We start from the raw sequence: 17430 nt of genomic DNA, 5'->3' as shown, positions 1-17430 counted from the left end.
TTAGAAAATAATTATTTTTAGTTATTATGAAGTTAACTTTATCATTATTATTATTATTTTAATTTGATCAGACAGAGACAGAGAGAGAGATAGAGGCAAAGTGAGAAAGCAAGCCACCAGGTCCAGGACTCAAAATGCAGTCAGCCATGTGGGAGTCAGTGCCCCTAACCACCTTGCCTCCTGCCAGCCCACTATGTGACGTTTTATGTTTGGGTTCACTTTCTCACACATACCAGAATTTTCTAACACATACCCCCATCATAACTGCTGTATGGATGAGTAATACCCTGCCGGGTGGACACATCACATCATGTTAATACCCCAACTTATCGATGGGCATTTGATCTGGTTACCTGCGTTGGCAAGGGTGTTGTTAGGAACATGTGACTACATGTTTTGTTCAAATATGGGTTTCTGATTACTTTGGGTTATGTGTAAGAGTGAGCTTTCTGGGTCGTATGATGCATTTTTTGGTCATTTTTCTGAAATAAGGATATGATTCATTGAACATGTCCTTACATTATCTTTGGGATAACATTACCAAGTTAGTTTCTTCTTGAGGAAATGTGTGAGATTTATCTTGTTTTTATGGTCATAAATCCCAAGAATTTATTTTTGATTACTGTGCCAGGACCTTGTTATCCGTGTAGGTTATAAAAGAGAAATGCAAATTTGAAAAGAAGAAGAAGAAGAAGAAGAAGAAGAAGAGGAAGAAGAAGAAGAAGAAGAAGAAGAAGAAGAGGAAGAAGAAGAAGAAGAAGAAGAAGAAGAAGAGGAAGAAGAAGAAGAAGAAGAAGAAGAAGAAGAGGAAGAAGAAGAAGAAGAAGAAGAAGAAGAAGAGGAAGAAGAAGAAGAAGAAGAAGAAGAAGAAGAGGAAGAAGAAGAAGAAGAAGAAGAAGAAGAAGAGGAAGAAGAAGAAGAAGAAGAAGAAGAAGAAGAGGAAGAAGAAGAAGAAGAAGAAGAAGAAGAAGAAAGAAGAAGAAGAAGGAGAAGAAGAAGAAAAAAAGAGGAAACTTCTTTCTTAACCTAAAAAGGAGATACTTCAATTCCTTGGTCAGCAATTGGATCTTGGCTCCATCCCATGTGGGTAGGTGTGAACCCCTTATTGTTTGGTTAAAAGACCCCCCCAGGACCCCCCATCCTTCTCAACAGACCTTACAGCTGTCTAAAGTGGAGTCTCTCAACCTCAGCACCACTGACATGGGGGAGGAGTAACTCCTTCTGGGGAGGGATCCCGGAGCTCAGCAGAGAGCAGCTGGGACACTCACAAGGGGTTCTGGGAGGACCCAATTTCTCTGGGGAACTGTCTGGGAGCGGGGTTGGGGGTCATCTCGGGGTTCTGGGAGGACCCAGCTTCTTTGGTGAACTGTCTGGGAGCGGGGTTGGGGGTCATCTGGTGACAAGTCCCTCCCAGCATTCCCAGCACTCTGCAGCTGCCACTTGAGCAGGATCTGCGGGGCTGGGCCTTCTGTTCTAGCTGCTCCCCTCAGCAATCTCATAGGAGGGCAGGAGGACACACTGGCCTGGCCTCAAAGCAGGTGGGGCCAGCAGGGGCTTGGTGATTAAAGGCACTGGACTCCCACATGGACCAGTGTGGTTCAAGTCCCAGACCTGACAGGTTGCTTTCTCACTTTCCCTCTCTCTCTCTCTCTTACTCTGTCCCTCTCTGGTAAATTTAAATAAATAAATAAATAAAATAATTATTTTTAAAACCACTGGGCACCTGGGGAAGGAACTCCTGAGCCAGGAACCTGCTCTGCAGAAGTCCCCCATCTGCTGGGCTGCGACCTCTGTCCCTGGCAGTGCTCCTAGAGTTCTGGGACCCTGCCTCAGAGGAAGTATCCTTGCCCAACCCTGAGCTCATCACACTCTAGAGAAACCCCTCCAGCTCACAGCAGGACATTCCTAATTGCAAGAAGATTCAGTGGGTGAATCTAGAACCTTCGCTCCGCAGTGAGTCCTGAGTCTTTTGCTCGGGCACCTGTCACCCTGCATAGTCCTGGCGGTAGCTCTTGGTCCACAGCCTCCAGAGCGCCCTTATGATTGCAAGCCTCAAGGGAACCCTTTCTTCTCAAAGCAGAGATGCATGCCCTCATTTGCAAATTCTGTCTGGACCCTCCTCTGCACGTTCTGTGCACACACTCCCATTCTTTCCTCTCTTCAAAAATGGTCCCAGCGACTGACCCAAAGAACTTGTGGCCACTCTGGCAGTTGTGGCAGCCCAAGAAGAGCGTTCCGGTCCGATCGCAGATCCAGTATTGAATTCACCCAGCTGTTCCCATGGGAAGTTACCAGGGGAAGCTCTGCCCCTCAGCCCTGCCCCCGTCCCTGGGAAAGAGGAACTTGCTGGGGGGACTCAGCCGCCTGGAGCCCACGGACAACTCCCGCCCTGTGCCTGTGGCTGGCCGGGGTCACCCCGCTGTCTATGCCCCTAGACCCATTTATAGGCCATCCCCCAGGTGGCCAGTGAGACTGCACAGGCGGTTCCACACAGCAGCGGGGAGAGGGTGTTCCAGGATCCTGTGGACCCTGGGCTCCTGTCTGAGGGGCCTGAGCTCAGGGTGCAGGCAGGGGCGTCAGAGGAGGCCTGGGCTCTCAGCTCCCAACTTCAAGGCCTTCTGCAGGGCTCTCTGCTTGGCCCAGGGGCACAGAGTCACGCCTTTGCAGCCTGCAACACCCAGGGCTGCCCGAGACTCCTCCACCAGCGTCTCATTGAGGGGCCTTGGAGAGAGCAGGCAAGGGGAGGCTGAGGGGGAGGGAGACCCCTCAGTGCCACCGTACCCCGATGACCTTAGAAGGGGCCCCCATGGGGCTGGGCAGGTACAGTCAGCATTTAGGCCTCTGGGGGTCACTGAAGGTCTCTGCTCCTTCATTCCTCAGCCTGGGCCTCTGCAGAGAAAGGTCCCTGCCCAGAGTTCAGGTGAGAGGGCCAGGAGGGAGGCCCCGGGCTCTGGCCTCATGTCCTGCTCCGTAAGAAATCCCATCATGAGCTCCTACAGCTCCAGTCAGGGGCCCCCCCCAGCCAAGAGGAGGAGGGGGCTGGCCACACCCCAGTCTAGGGTGTCCCTCAACTCCCCTAAGAAAGAGAGTGAGGAGGGGTCCCAGTCACCCTCGGCATCCTCTGAGATTTCTCAGAGGAAGAGCCCAGTCATAAAGGCGGCAGCTGTGCCCAGGGGTTGGGCAGGGTCACCCCAGAACTGCTCACCCACACACAACAGTTCCATTTCCCTAATTGAAAGTTTCCTCTCCTGCCAAGCAGGGGAGGGGACCCTCTGGTGCTGCCACCACCCACTGACCTGGGTTTTCAGGTCACTGCAGGAGACCTGGACCAGGAGAAGAGAGCAGCCTTCCAGAGAATTCTCAAAACATTGACTGGTAAGGCTGAGGCCAATGGGACCTGCAGTAGCTCCCAGCCTTCCAGTCTTGGGTACCCACCTGCTGCCCTTCCAGCCCCCAGCCACAGTGCCCAGCTGGAGGGGACCAGAAGGAGCAAGACTCACAGGGCCCAGAGTCCCTCCTGGGAGTCACTACAGTGGCCCACTCTGTGCACCCTGGGTCAGGGGAGCACATCCCTGCAGGACCAACCTGCTCCTCCTGAGGCCCCTTCCAGGCTGCCCTCCACAATCCCTGCCCAAAGACCCATCCACCATGTGGCCCTTGCCCCTTGCCCACCATCAGACAGGGACAGGTCTGGCCTGTTACCTAGGGTCCCTGCTCCCTGCTCCATACCAGGGATGGACAGCCAAACCCAAGACCCAACACTTGTCTCTACTCCTGCAGTTTCTGTGGGGGTCCCTTCCCCTCTTCCTACAGAAGCCCATGTGGGGGCCCCCTGGGAAGGGGGAAGATGGAGGCTCTGGGGTCCCCGGGACCTCCGCTACAGCTGGATCCAGTGCCAAGAGAGAAATCACCCCCCCAGGGGGATGGTCACGCTGCAATCCCTTCTCCTCCATTCTCCTCTCGGGATCTTGGGCACACACACACACATGCTCGGTGTGAGTTTTAAGCCACCAGGTCTGGGACGCGAACCTCGGTTGACTACATGGGAGTCTAGTGACATAGCCATTACGCTAACTGCTGGTCCCGATGCTGCTTCTTAATGTATATTAATAATGCAGGGTTCATCATTTTCATTTACATTATTATTATTTTAAAGGTGTGTGTGTGTTTTTTTACTCTCAGGTGCATGTGCTCACCAGAAAGAAAAAGAGAAAGTAAGAAATCAACCCCTGAAAGGGCGGCCACACCACAATTCCTTCTCCATTCTCCTCTCAGGATTTGGGGCAGGCACACGCGCACATCCACCTGGTGAGATTGTCAAGGGCCTGGATCTAGGATTTGAACCATGGTGTTGACCATATGGGATCCAGCACCTTAACCTTCATGCCACCTGCTGATCCCATATTGTCTTTAATATTATCCAATATTACACTCTATAATCACTTACAACACACTCCTTGTTTCTGTCTGGGTCCAGTGTACACAGTGCTCTGTGAGGGCTCTCTGCTGAGTGACGCCAGGGGAGCTCACGGGTTTGTGTCTCAGTTCCTCTCTGGTCCAGAGCACTGTGTGCGTTTTCACTGCTGTCCCACGCAGTACAGTAGTAATCAGCCTCATCCTCAGGCTGGAGGTCAGAGATGGTCAGGGAGGCTGTGTCCCCTGACCTGGAGCCAGAGAACCTCTCTGAGACCCCCGGGGGTCGGTTGTTATTCCTGTGGGTCAGGAGTTTGGGGACTTGATCCGGGGGCTGCTGCAGCCAGGCTGCTCCTTGGTTACCAACATTGTTGCTGTCCCCCTTGCAGGTGAGGGTGACCGTGTGTCTCAAGTTCTGGGACACCGAGGGCAGCTGAGTCAGCCTTGCCTGGGCCACAGTCCCTGTAAGAGGACACAGAGCACTGTGAGAGCCGGATCCCAGCCCCTGTGAGTGAGAGTGCGGGCAGAGGAGGGAGTGGATCCTCATTCCCCAGGTCAGGTCAGCCCTCACCTGTGTAGTGAGTGAGGAAGGTGAGGAGGAGAGGAGCCCAGGTCATGGTGCAGCCTCCTCTCTGCTGAGCTTGAAGAGAAGATGAGCTCCCCCCTGAGCTACCCTAAGCCTCTTTATATCTCCCTAACTCTTCGTGGGGTGGAGTCACCGATTTTGAATAAGAGTGGGCTGGTTGGATGTTCTGGGCTTCCCTGACCTGAATACTCAGCTCAGCTAAGCAGAGAGGGAGGAGATGAGCTCTCTCAGTGGGTAGGAGAGCCTGGCTTGTGGTGACCCTGGGTCCTGGCAGTTGAGCTCTGCAGCCCAGACACAGTGCAGTGAGCACACTGACGGCTGAGCTCCCCTAGAGGGGCCCCGAGGCGTGCCTAGAATATAGGGGGCATTTCGGTACTGTTCCCCACTGCCCTCAGGCCCCAGCACTACCTGCCCTCTTGAACACACCAGCAGGCTGTAGGAAGCCACATGCACCAAAATGGCTGACATGACCTTCATACAAGGACCTTCAAGTATCCTTGTTCCAGGAGTAGACAATTTACGCTGAGACTTCCTCATTCAGGCAGGTCCTCAGTCAGGTCCGTAACAATTCCCACCCCCTCTTCCTACCCTGTGTATATAAGAATGTTCTCTGGCCCCCAATAAACGAGCGACTGCATTCCATCTTGAGCTGTGACACTGTGTCGCTCCGTGACGCTGTGCCGGTTCCAGCCCTCCGCTCTCTCACTCAGGCACCCTGCCTGATTGTCCCGTGGGCCGGGACAGCATGCCATAGTGAGAAGGCCACTCACTGGTTGTTCTGATCCACTTTTTTGATGTTCCCCATGATATCATAGAGGGACCCAGGGCACCCAGAAAGTCTAAATACAGGAGCTCTCTGGCTAAGGAGTGTTCTCCTTACAAAAGGGACCATGTTGTACTTCGATGATTTTTTATATTTCCAACAATAAAGAAGATTCTATGTTTAAACACACTTATTTGATTAGCTTTCTCATCCATGTCTGAAAGGACACTGTTTTGTTTTATCTTGCTTTTAAGTTGGCATGTGCATGTCTTCAAGTTTAAATACCATGCTTCCAATCTCCTTCCACGTACCCCATTATATAACATGATGAATGCAGTGTATGTGTTCTGGAGAGTTTTGTTTTGTTTTGTTTTTGCTATAGGGCATGTGCGCTCGCCAGACAGACAGAGACATAGAGACAGAAAGCAAGAAATCACCCCCCCAGGAGGGATGGTCACGCCGCAATCCCTTCTCCATTCTCCTCTTAGGATCTTGGGCACGCACGCACATGTGCCCGGCATGAGTTTTAAGCCTTTTGGAGAGGTTTTTGCTATAGGGCACATGCACTCGCCAGACAGAGAGACAGAGAGATAGAAAGTGAGAAATCACCCCCCAAGGTGGATGGCCATGCCCCAATGCCTTCTCCTCCATTCTCCTCTTAGGACCTTGGGCACGCATGTACACGCACCTGGCGTGAGTTTTAAGCCACTGGGTCCGGGACTCGAACCGCTGTCGACTACGTGGGAGTCCAGTGACATAGCCATTACGCTAACTGCTAGTTACCCCTAAACATGAATTTTTGAAGGCCACAAAAACTCAAACCATAGTAGGGCATACACTTGGAGGTATGTGTTCCAGTCCCTTCTCTTCAAAGTTCTTGGGAGGTGCAGCCCCTAAAAATGCTTGCATGGCCATTTAAAATCATCTCATTTTCCTGTGATCTAGGGTTACTTCCAGATGCCTGTACCCCTCTGTTCCCAGAGCTGGGAGATGTACAAAGCTGTCTCTTGGGTGGAATCTGCACAGGCTGAACCTTTCTATGTATGAACAAATTCCTTCCAGGAAGAATCAGTAGATCTGGGTTTAACTCTGGGGTGAGCTGAGGGAGAAGGCGTGGGCAGTGCCTGAGCTCCCATTCAGCCTCCCCGAGGAACATAGTGCCGGTCCACTTGACTCTCTGATGAAGGGAGTTCTAAGCTTTGCCTGTCAGCAGTAGCCAGAGGAGTGCCCTGGCAAACTCCTTGAAACTGGGAGCTCCTTGAGTCTGGTCCTGATGGATGAAGCCCCTGGGTGTGCTTGCATGCCCGTATAACACCATCGCATTCTGTGTGCTGCAGACGCACGTGTTCCTGCTCCCTTCTCCCAAAAGTAGGTGAACAAACAATCAAACCAGGGGAGTCATAGACTTAGGGTGCTCTGTGTGTGATCATATATTTTTTCCCAGGGAAAAGCCATGTGTTGGAAGTCCCCAGTGAGCTGCGTTGATCACAGAGGGTGGGAGAGGAGCAAAGGATCAAACAAGGGACAGAGAGGGGTGTCCTTGTCCCACTTCCCTTGGATCCAAGAGAACAGCGTATGCTCCGAAGCTGCCATCCCAGGTCTACAGCGATAATCCCCCTTCTGCTCGGGCTACAGCCGGGGGAACGGCCAGCACACTTATTGTACTTCAATATGGAAGCTGTCAGTGCCCGATGGAGTTAACATTCTTCACATTTCTAAAGAATCCACGGCAGAGAGTGGTAACCTGCTGGCCAAGGTTCTGGTACTCTGCGACCGAGGATTGGGAGTCTGCTCTCAAAGCACACCTACTCCTTCTGGGCCAGACTAGGAAGCAGATCCAGGGTTCATCAGGAGCCCCTTCCCCTAAGTACCTGGCAAAGGTCCCCTCTATGCAGAACTGAGAAAAAAAGGCTGCAGGGTGTGGAGGAGATAGATCGATGGTCAAAGCTCCGTCTCCAGAAGCCCCACCATGAGGAGCTCCCCCACAGCTGGGTCTCCTCCCCAGCCAGACTCTCCTAGAGCAGAATTGCATTCTGGGTCCTCACTATGAAGTCTTTCTGGAACAGATTAGGGCAAAGATTCTAAGTGGAAAATGAGAAAATGAGTCAGATCTAAAGCAGTGGAGTGGGAGAGCCAGATGCAGTGCTGGCATGGTGGTGGGGGCATCACAGCTGCAGACCATCAGAGGCCAGGGAGGATAGTTTGTTAGTTCCCCTGGAGCCCTCTGAGTGGTTACAGCTGCCTGGCACAGCCCTGCTCTCTAAGATGTCACAGCGCCCCCTGCTGGCTCCGGGGCCCACCTCCTGCAGTCACTGTGACAACACTAAGCACAGGGGCTATGCCCATTGTGTACAGTACATTTTTCCTTTTGTCACTACCCTAGACAATAAAACGAGAAGGAATCTCTGTATGTCCCCCAGGGTAACAGTGATGCCATCGTACCTGGGTTTTTATCTCAATGGAAAATTCATTTTCCCCCCAAATGTCAGCTTCTGATCACTGGACCCCAAAGCTTCATTTTTCCAGACAATGTGTATGGTATTTCCAAGGAAACTGAACAGGTGCAACAGAACAACATGGAGGAGAGTGTCCTGTGGGGGCATGATAGGGGTGCAGGGAGGAGGAGCTCAGGAACCTCATGACGTGCGGTATTTAAGTGTGGATCTGCCGGACAAGTCACATGATGTCCAAGGTAGAGATTGGAAAGGGAGTTCTAAGCAGAGGTCGGCTTAGGTGTCAAGGCCAGAGAAGAAGGGAGGCTGCTTGCTGGTGACCTTGGTGTATGGCCTCTCAAGCCAGGCAGAGAGATCCCATGAACACTGAGTCAAGAATTCCAAAGGGAATAGAAGAGAAAAATCTGAGATTAAAAACAAAACAAAACAAAACAAACAATTCCTTAGCTAAACCTTGTATTACTTTTTAATAATTACTAATGCCTGTGTATGTTCATATATTTAGAAAGCCGTAAATTTACTCACAATGATGCTGCTTCTTTTTTTTTTTCTATAGGGCGTGTGAGCTCGCCAGACAGACAGAGAGAGACAGAGAGACAGAAAGAGAGAAATCACCCTCTCCCCAGGGGGATGGTCACGCCGCAATCCCTTCTCCTCCATTCTCCTCTCGGGATCTTGGGCACACGCATACACATGCTCGGCGTGAGTTTTAAGCCACCGGGTCTGGGACGCGAACCTTGGTTGACTATATGGGAGTCTAGTAACATAGCCATTATGCTAACTGCTGGTCCTGATGCTGCTTCTTAATGTATATTAATAATGCAGGTTTCGTCATTTTTATTTACATTATTATTTTAAAGGTGTGTGTGTGTGTGTGTTTACTCTCAGGTGCATGTGCTCACCAGAAAGAGAAAGAGAAAGTAAGAAATCAACCCCTGAAAGGGCGGCCACACCACAATTCCTTCTCCATTCTCCTCTCAGGATTTGGGGCACACACGCACATCCACCTGGTGAGATTGTCAAGCTGCTGGATCCAGGACTTGAACCATGGTGTTGACCATATGGGATCCAACACCTTAACCTTCATGTCACCTGCTGATCCCATATTGTCTTTAATATTATCGAATATATTACACTCTATCATAACTTCAAAGACACTCCTTGTTTCTGTCTGGGTCCAGTGTACGCAGCGCTCTGTGAGGGCTCTCTGCTGAGTGACGCCAGGGGAGCTCACGGGTTTTTGTCTCACTTCCCCTCTGGTCTGGAGCACTGTGTGCGCCTACGCTCCTGTCCCAGGCAGTACAGTAGTAATCAGCCTCATCCTCAGGCTGGAGGTCAGAGATGGTCAGGGAGGCTATGTCCCCTGACCTGGAGCCAGAGAACCTCTCTGAGACCCCCAGGGCTCGGTTGTTATTCCTGTGGGTCAGGAGTTTGGGGACAAGACCCGGGTGCTGCTGCAGCCAGGCTGCTCCCTCGTAACCAACATTGTTGCTGTTCCCAGTGCAGGTGAGGGTGACCGTGTGTCCCAAGATCTGGGACACCGAGGGCACCTGAGTCAGCCTTGCCTGGGCCACAGTCCCTGTAAGAGGACACAGAGCACTGTGAGAGCCGGATCCAGCCCCTGTGAGTGAGAGTGCGGGCAGAGGAGGGAGTGAATCCTCATTCCCCAGGTCAGGTCAGCCCTCACCTGTGTACTGAGTGAGGAAGGTGAGGAGGAGAGGAGCCCAGGTCATGGTGCCGCCTCCTCTCTGCTCCCTGAGCTTGAAGAGATGAGCTCCCCCATGAGCTACCCTAAGCCTCTTTTTATCTCCCTAACTCTTCGTGGGGTAGAGTCACCGGTTTTGAATAAGAGTGGGCTCGTTGCATGTTCTGGGCTTCCCTGACCTGAATACTCAGCCCAGCTAAGCAGAGAGGGAGGAGATGAGCTCCCTCGTGGGTAGAAGAGCCTGGCTTGTGGTGACCCTGGGTCCTGGCAGGTGAGCTCTGCAGCTCAGACACAGTGCAGTGAGCACACTGATGGCTGAGCTCCCCTAGAGGGGCCCCGAGGGGTGCCTAGAATACAGGGGACATTTTGGGACTGTTTCCCACTGCCCTCAGGCCCCAGCACTACCTGCCCTCTTGAACACCCTTCATGCTCCAGTGAGAAGGCCACTGGTTGTTCTGATCCACTTTTTGAGAGACATTTTTGCTATGGGGTGCGTGCGCTTGCCCGAAAGAGAGACAGAGAGGCAAAGTGAGAAATCACCCCTTGGGGGGATGGCCATGCTTCAGTCCCTTCTCCCTTCTCCTCTGGGGATCTTGGGCATGCACACACATGCGCCTGTTGTGTGAGTTTAAGCCACTGGACCCGAACCACAGTTAACTACATGGGAGTCCAGTGACAGAGCCCTTACACCAACTACTGGTCCCTGATCTCCTTTTTAGATGCTCCTCATAACATCATAGAGGGACCCAAGGACACCCTTTATTTTTACTTCGTGCCCTTTGTCAGCTCTCAGGTCCCGTCTCTGAGACTATAGACACACTTCCTATCTCTCTCGGCTCTGTAGAAGAGGAATTATCCTGTTACTTGGCCACTACCATCTTCTCCTACCCCAGGCTCCGAACAGTTTACTTTGGCTGGGCCACTCCTCCCAGAGACATATGCCCTGCTCACTCCCCAACTTCCCCTTGAAGATTTCATGCCCATTGCTATGCCTCTGGTAGAAGTGAAGCTGAGTTGATGTTGCTTTTATTCCCTCACACTTTACCTTTTTGAGTTGCTTATTTGTGTGCTTAGAACATTTTTATTGAAATTCCTTTTTTCACCGTCTTTAATGGGGAAGATTTTTTCTGAGTGATATTAATAAATAGTAAAACTTTGTCTTTGAAAAATCTTTCCACTGTCCCATGTCCTCCTGATATTTTACCCTTACCATCCTTCTTAGAACAAAAATCTTGCAATAAGTGCAACCAAAAACATTCAGTATTCCATTCTGGCTTAATTTTGAACTTTATTCTTATATTTTTTATTTTGATTTATGAAACAGAATAAATACAGAGACAAATGGGTTTCTTTGAGACAGAGCAAGATAGACGTCCCATTTCAACCCCTTCCCCCCTTCCTGGGCGTCCCTGGAGGCTTCCCCAGGCTGTGGCTGGAGGTGGGAGATGACAGGCCCTCGGTGAGAAGGCATCTGTAGGGATTTGAGAGGGCTGCCTTGGGGTACTAGACCTTCCAGCTGCTCCCCCTCCTTCCAGGCACAGTAGCTGCTGCAGGGACTGTCCTTCGTGGTAGGGCAGAGTTCCCTCTCCCTCCCCAGAAGAGGAGTGGTTTCCCCCGCGGCCAGGGTCAAGTTTCTGCAGTTTTCCCTCCTCTACCCTGGACAGCGCCTTCCTCCTAGGAGTCGGGGGAGGTTCCTCCTGGCCTTGGGCGGGCCTTATGCGCGGGACCTGGAGGGCCCTGCGTCTGTGCGTGCCTGCGTGCGTGGGCGGTTCCCCCTCAGGTCCGGAGAAGGTGCGGTGTCCCCTCACCTGCCCTGCCCTGCTCTGCCCTGCCCTGTCCTGCCCTGCCCGAGAGCTTGGCTCACTGCGGCGTTCCCAGGCCGAGTCCTGGGAGCCCCAGGATGGGTACCTGGGTTTTTATCTCAATGGAAAATTCATTTCCCCCCCAAATGTCAGCTTCTGATCACTGGACCCCAAAGCTTCATTTTTCCAGACAATGTGTATGGTATTTCCAAGGAAACTGAACAGGTGCAACAGAACAACATGGAGGAGAGTGTCCTGTGGGGGCATGATAGGGGTGCAGGGAGGAGGAGCTCAGGAACCTCATGACGTGCGGTATTTAAGTGTGGATCTGCCGGACAAGTCACATGATGTCCAAGGTAGAGATTGGAAAGGGAGTTCTAAGCAGAGGTCGGCTTAGGTGTCAAGGCCAGAGAAGAAGGGAGGCTGCTTGCTGGTGACCTTGGTGTATGGCCTCTCAAGCCAGGCAGAGAGATCCCATGAACACTGAGTCAAGAATTCCAAAGGGAATAGAAGAGAAAAATCTGAGATTAAAAACAAAACAAAACAAAACAAACAATTCCTTAGCTAAACCTTGTATTACTTTTTAATAATTACTAATGCCTGTGTATGTTCATATATTTAGAAAGCCGTAAATTTACTCACAATGATGCTGCTTCTTTTTTTTTTTTCTATAGGGCATGTGAGCTCCCAGACAGACAGAGAGAGACAGAGAGACAGAAAGAGAAAAAACACTCTCCCCAGGGGGATGGTCACGCCGCAATCCCTTCTCCTCCATTCTCCTCTCGGGATCTTGGGCACACGCATACACATGCTCGGCGTGAGTTTTAAGCCACCGGGTCTGGGACGCGAACCTTGGTTGACTATATGGGAGTCTAGTAACATAGCCATTATGCTAACTGCTGGTCCTGATGCTGCTTCTTAATGTATATTAATAATGCAGGTTTCGTCATTTTTATTTACATTATTATTTTAAAGGTGTGTGTGTGTGTGTGTTTACTCTCAGGTGCATGTGCTCACCAGAAAGAGAAAGAGAAAGTAAGAAATCAACCCCTGAAAGGGCGGCCACACCACAATTCCTTCTCCATTCTCCTCTCAGGATTTGGGGCACACACGCACATCCACCTGGTGAGATTGTCAAGCTGCTGGATCCAGGACTTGAACCATGGTGTTGACCATATGGGATCCAACACCTTAACCTTCATGTCACCTGCTGATCCCATATTGTCTTTAATATTATCGAATATATTACACTCTATCATAACTTCAAAGACACTCCTTGTTTCTGTCTGGGTCCAGTGTACGCAGCGCTCTGTGAGGGCTCTCTGCTGAGTGACGCCAGGGGAGCTCACGGGTTTTTGTCTCACTTCCCCTCTGGTCTGGAGCACTGTGTGCGCCTACGCTCCTGTCCCAGGCAGTACAGTAGTAATCAGCCTCATCCTCAGGCTGGAGGTCAGAGATGGTCAGGGAGGCTATGTCCCCTGACCTGGAGCCAGAGAACCTCTCTGAGACCCCCAGGGCTCGGTTGTTATTCCTGTGGGTCAGGAGTTTGGGGACAAGACCCGGGTGCTGCTGCAGCCAGGCTGCTCCCTCGTAACCAACATTGTTGCTGTTCCCAGTGCAGGTGAGGGTGACCGTGTGTCCCAAGATCTGGGACACCGAGGGCACCTGAGTCAGCCTTGCCTGGGCCACAGTCCCTGTAAGAGGACACAGAGCACTGTGAGAGCCGGATCCAGCCCCTGTGAGTGAGAGTGCGGGCAGAGGAGGGAGTGAATCCTCATTCCCCAGGTCAGGTCAGCCCTCACCTGTGTACTGAGTGAGGAAGGTGAGGAGGAGAGGAGCCCAGGTCATGGTGCCGCCTCCTCTCTGCTCCCTGAGCTTGAAGAGATGAGCTCCCCCATGAGCTACCCTAAGCCTCTTTTTATCTCCCTAACTCTTCGTGGGGTAGAGTCACCGGTTTTGAATAAGAGTGGGCTCGTTGCATGTTCTGGGCTTCCCTGACCTGAATACTCAGCCCAGCTAAGCAGAGAGGGAGGAGATGAGCTCCCTCGTGGGTAGAAGAGCCTGGCTTGTGGTGACCCTGGGTCCTGGCAGGTGAGCTCTGCAGCTCAGACACAGTGCAGTGAGCACACTGATGGCTGAGCTCCCCTAGAGGGGCCCCGAGGGGTGCCTAGAATACAGGGGACATTTTGGGACTGTTTCCCACTGCCCTCAGGCCCCAGCACTACCTGCCCTCTTGAACACCCTTCATGCTCCAGTGAGAAGGCCACTGGTTGTTCTGATCCACTTTTTGAGAGACATTTTTGCTATGGGGTGCGTGCGCTTGCCCGAAAGAGAATCTCCTTACAGAAGGGACCATGTTGTATTTCGATGATTTTTATATTTCCAACAATAAAGAAGAGGCTATGTTTAAACACACGCATTTTATTAGCATTCTCATCCATGTCTGAAAGGACACTGTTTTGTTCTATATTATTTTTAAGTTTGCATGTGCATGCCTTGTAGTTTAAATACCATGCCTCCAATCTCCTTCCACGTACCCCATTATATGACATGATGCATGCAGTGTATGTGTTTTCAAATAAATAACTCGTTTTCCCCTTAGATCTTTTCCCTTTTGTCTTTTCTTCCCTATTCTTTCTTTCTTTCTTGGTTATTTTGACTGATTAATATCCATTTTAGTTCTGCTGTAGGGCACATCTGCTCACCAGAGACAGACACAGAGAAAGAAAGAGAGAGGGAAAGTGAGAAAGCATTCCTGGCGTAGGGGCTGGCCATTCCTTAGTCCCTCTGGATTTTGGGCTCACCTGCACATGTGCCCAGCATGTTTTTCAAGCCAATGGGTCCAAGACCCCAATCTCACAATAAGTCATGTGGAATCCAGCCATCTTAGCCACCATGTCTTAGCTGGACCCATAACCACAGTTTTATTTTTTGGAGAGATTTTTGCTATAGGGTGCATAAGCTCGCCCATCTTAAAATCTAAATTCCATAGGACCAGGAAGTTGCATGGTGGTTTGGGCACTGGACTCCCTCATGGTCAACCATGGTTCAAGTCTCAGACCTGGTGGCTTGCTTTCAGACTCTCTCTCTCTCTCCTGTGTCTTTCTCTGGTCAGCTAAAGAATAACAATAACAAATAAGGAATTCTTTTTAAAAACTGTAAACTCCAAGAGTAAAGGACCTTGTTATATTTTTCTTCATCATTATATCCCACAATTGCAAAACTCTCCCTGAGCAATAAATGAAGAGGAACGTATTATATTTTCATAAGCACATATAAAGATCAAACTTTTCATTACAGGGCTTACCCTGTAGCTCAGCGGTTAATCACTCTGAATAAGAAACTGCATCCTAGGGACCAGCAGATGGCATAATGGTTACATCGCTGGACTCCCACGTGCTCAACGGTGGTTCGAGTCATGGACCCATTGGCTTAAAATCACGCCGAGACATGTTTGTGCATGCCCAGAGTCTGAGAGGACATTGGGGGAGAAAGGATTGTGGCCTGACTACCCCCTCAAGGGGGTGATTTCTCACTTTCTGTCTCTCTGTCTCTGTCTCTCCAGTGAGCACACACACTCTATAGAAAAAAGTCTCTCTCAAAAAAAGAGAAAAAGAAAAGAAACTGGATACTATATGGCCAACTGTGATAGAAGTAAAAACTTTGCCAGATGATAAGTATGCTTGCCCAAACTCCTGTCAGGAACGTGAGGAGAAAATGATTACAGAGGGACTATATTCAATTGGGAGTTTCTCTCTCTCTCTCTCCTCCTTAGCCTTTAGCAATTAAAAAACTTAATTATATTCCTTTTTTTTTGAAGAGGTTTCTGCTATAGCGCGTGTGCGCTTGCCAGACAGACAGAGAGAGACAAAGAGACAGAAAGCAAGAAATCACCCCCCAGGGGGGGATGGCCACACCGCAATCCTTTCTTCTCCATTCTCCTCTTGGGATCTTGGGCACGCACGCACACGCGCCCGGCATGAGTTTTAAGCCACCGGGTCCGGGACTCGAACCGAGGTCGACTATGTGGGAGTCCAGTGACATAGCCATTATTACGCTAACTGCTGGTCCCAAAAAACTTAATTATATTCTTAATGTAGCCCAAAACTACTCTACACACTGGATGGAGGGATATTTCACATGACTGGGTAACAGGTTCTCTGACTGAATGGGACTGGGACTGGGAATATTATCCACCATGTAATCAAGCATTTGAGTTCCGTGTGACTATTTCAGGTAGCAGATGAGAGAGCAGAGGCAAAGAGAAATCATCCGTGTAGATTTACGTTCCATTAAAAGGCGTAAAGAGGATCCAGTCCCAAGGCTTTCTCATAACTAAGACTATGCTCTTTTAACACAGTACTGTTCGCACTTGGTGACATGGTCCTCAAGGAATAGTTCACAAGGTCTGGAGAGTTTACTGGAGAGGGGTCGGGTGAGGAATGGGGTGCTATGAACATCAGATGTGTGGGGCCCAAGGATCCTTCTCAACAATCTGCAGTGCACAGAATGACACTCCCTGGATATTGACATGGTCATAAGTAGTAGCGCCTAGGTTCAAAAACTCTGATTCCAACCAAATCTTCTTCATGAAGTGACTGACAAGAGATCAGGAAATTTTCCATGAGGACATGGAAACATGAAATCATGTTTGGGGAGAAAAATGAAAGAACTGTTGAGCCAAAAAATGTCCAATGCTCGCATTCCAGCAACAGCCAAGACAGGGCAATCCTTCCCGGTGGGGTCTAGATGAGGCCGGGCCCAGGGTAGGACAGTCTGGGGAGGTTTTGTCTCACTTCCCCGTGGGTCTGGAGCACTGTGTGTGGTAGTTATCGTAACTAGACAGACAGTAGTAGTCGGCCTCGTCTTCAGGCTGCACGTCAGAGATGGTCAGGTAGGCAGAGTTGGAGGAGCCATCTATGGAGCCAGAGAACCGATTAGGAACCCCCGACGGTCTTTGGTTATCCCTGTAGATCAACAGTGTGGGGGCACTGCCCGGGTGCTGCTGGTACCAGTACACATATTTGTCCCCAATGTTGCCACTGCTGCGGGTGCAGGAGATGGTGACCTTCTGCCCAGGAGACCCTGACACAGAGGAGGGCTGAGTGAACGTGACGTCAGCCCAAGATCCTGCAAGGAAAGACAGAGACAGAGACCAGTGAGGACTGAGCAGACCTGCTTCCCAGGGCAACAAGAGGGCTCATTATCCCAGTGTCATCTAGGTATCCTCCCAGAATCCCCTGCAGCGAGCCACCTGTGCAGTGGATGAGGACAGTGAGGAGGAGCAGAGGCCAGGCCATGATGGGGGTGTCCCAGGCTCCACTTTGTTACAGTCAGTAATGAGGCCACCAACCCTCCTTATCTGTCACCCTGATGAGGGAGTGAGGTCTCCATGCAAATATCTCCATTCTTAGAGGCTGCAAAGGCTTCTCCCTCTACCTCTGGGCTCCACCCAAAAAATGATAAACTGGGGGCGGGTGCTGTTTTCCACCCCGTGTGAGAACAAGCACACCTGCTGGCATGGAGAGAGCAGCTGAGAGCCGGGGCCGGTGATGAGGTCGCAGCGCCCTCTAGTGGATACAGGAGACACAACGCCCCTGGGCCAGGATGAGTTCAGAGCTGCTCTTGGAGTAGGTTCAAAATAGATATTACAGGGGACCAGCAGTTAGCGTAATGGCTATGTCGCTGGACTCCCACGGAGTCGACCA

At 50.8% G+C, this 17430-nt stretch overlaps 4 gene segments (V, D, J or C); all 4 read right to left on the bottom strand.

Annotated features, from left to right (window-relative positions):
- Positions 1-2576: 2576 nt before the first annotated feature.
- LOC102497949 (immunoglobulin lambda variable 10-54-like) lies at positions 2577-5076 on the bottom strand. The segment is given in 3 exon segments: positions 2577-2746; positions 4531-4875; positions 4985-5076. Coding segments are annotated over 3 exon segments (561 nt in total).
- A 2627-nt stretch (positions 5077-7703) lies between these two features.
- Positions 7704-10182, bottom strand: LOC102497548 (immunoglobulin lambda variable 10-54-like). The segment is given in 3 exon segments: positions 7704-7819; positions 9465-9794; positions 9903-10182. Coding segments are annotated over 3 exon segments (492 nt in total).
- A 2803-nt stretch (positions 10183-12985) lies between these two features.
- On the bottom strand, positions 12986-13804 carry LOC102497123 (immunoglobulin lambda variable 10-54-like). The segment is given in 2 exon segments: positions 12986-13416; positions 13525-13804. Coding segments are annotated over 2 exon segments (477 nt in total).
- Positions 13805-16499: 2695 nt separating this feature from the next.
- On the bottom strand, positions 16500-17114 carry LOC102496709 (immunoglobulin lambda variable 6-57-like). The segment is given in 2 exon segments: positions 16500-16852; positions 16977-17114. Coding segments are annotated over 2 exon segments (384 nt in total).
- Between the last annotated feature and the right edge of the window lie 316 nt (positions 17115-17430).

The sequence above is a fragment of the Tupaia chinensis genome, unplaced genomic scaffold (assembly GCF_000334495.1).
Source record: "Tupaia chinensis unplaced genomic scaffold, TupChi_1.0 Scaffold000323_1, whole genome shotgun sequence".
Classification (NCBI taxonomy): Eukaryota; Metazoa; Chordata; class Mammalia; order Scandentia; family Tupaiidae; genus Tupaia; species Tupaia belangeri.
The sequence above is the reverse complement of the archived record's forward strand: the minus strand, read 5'-3'. Positions and strand labels throughout refer to the sequence as shown.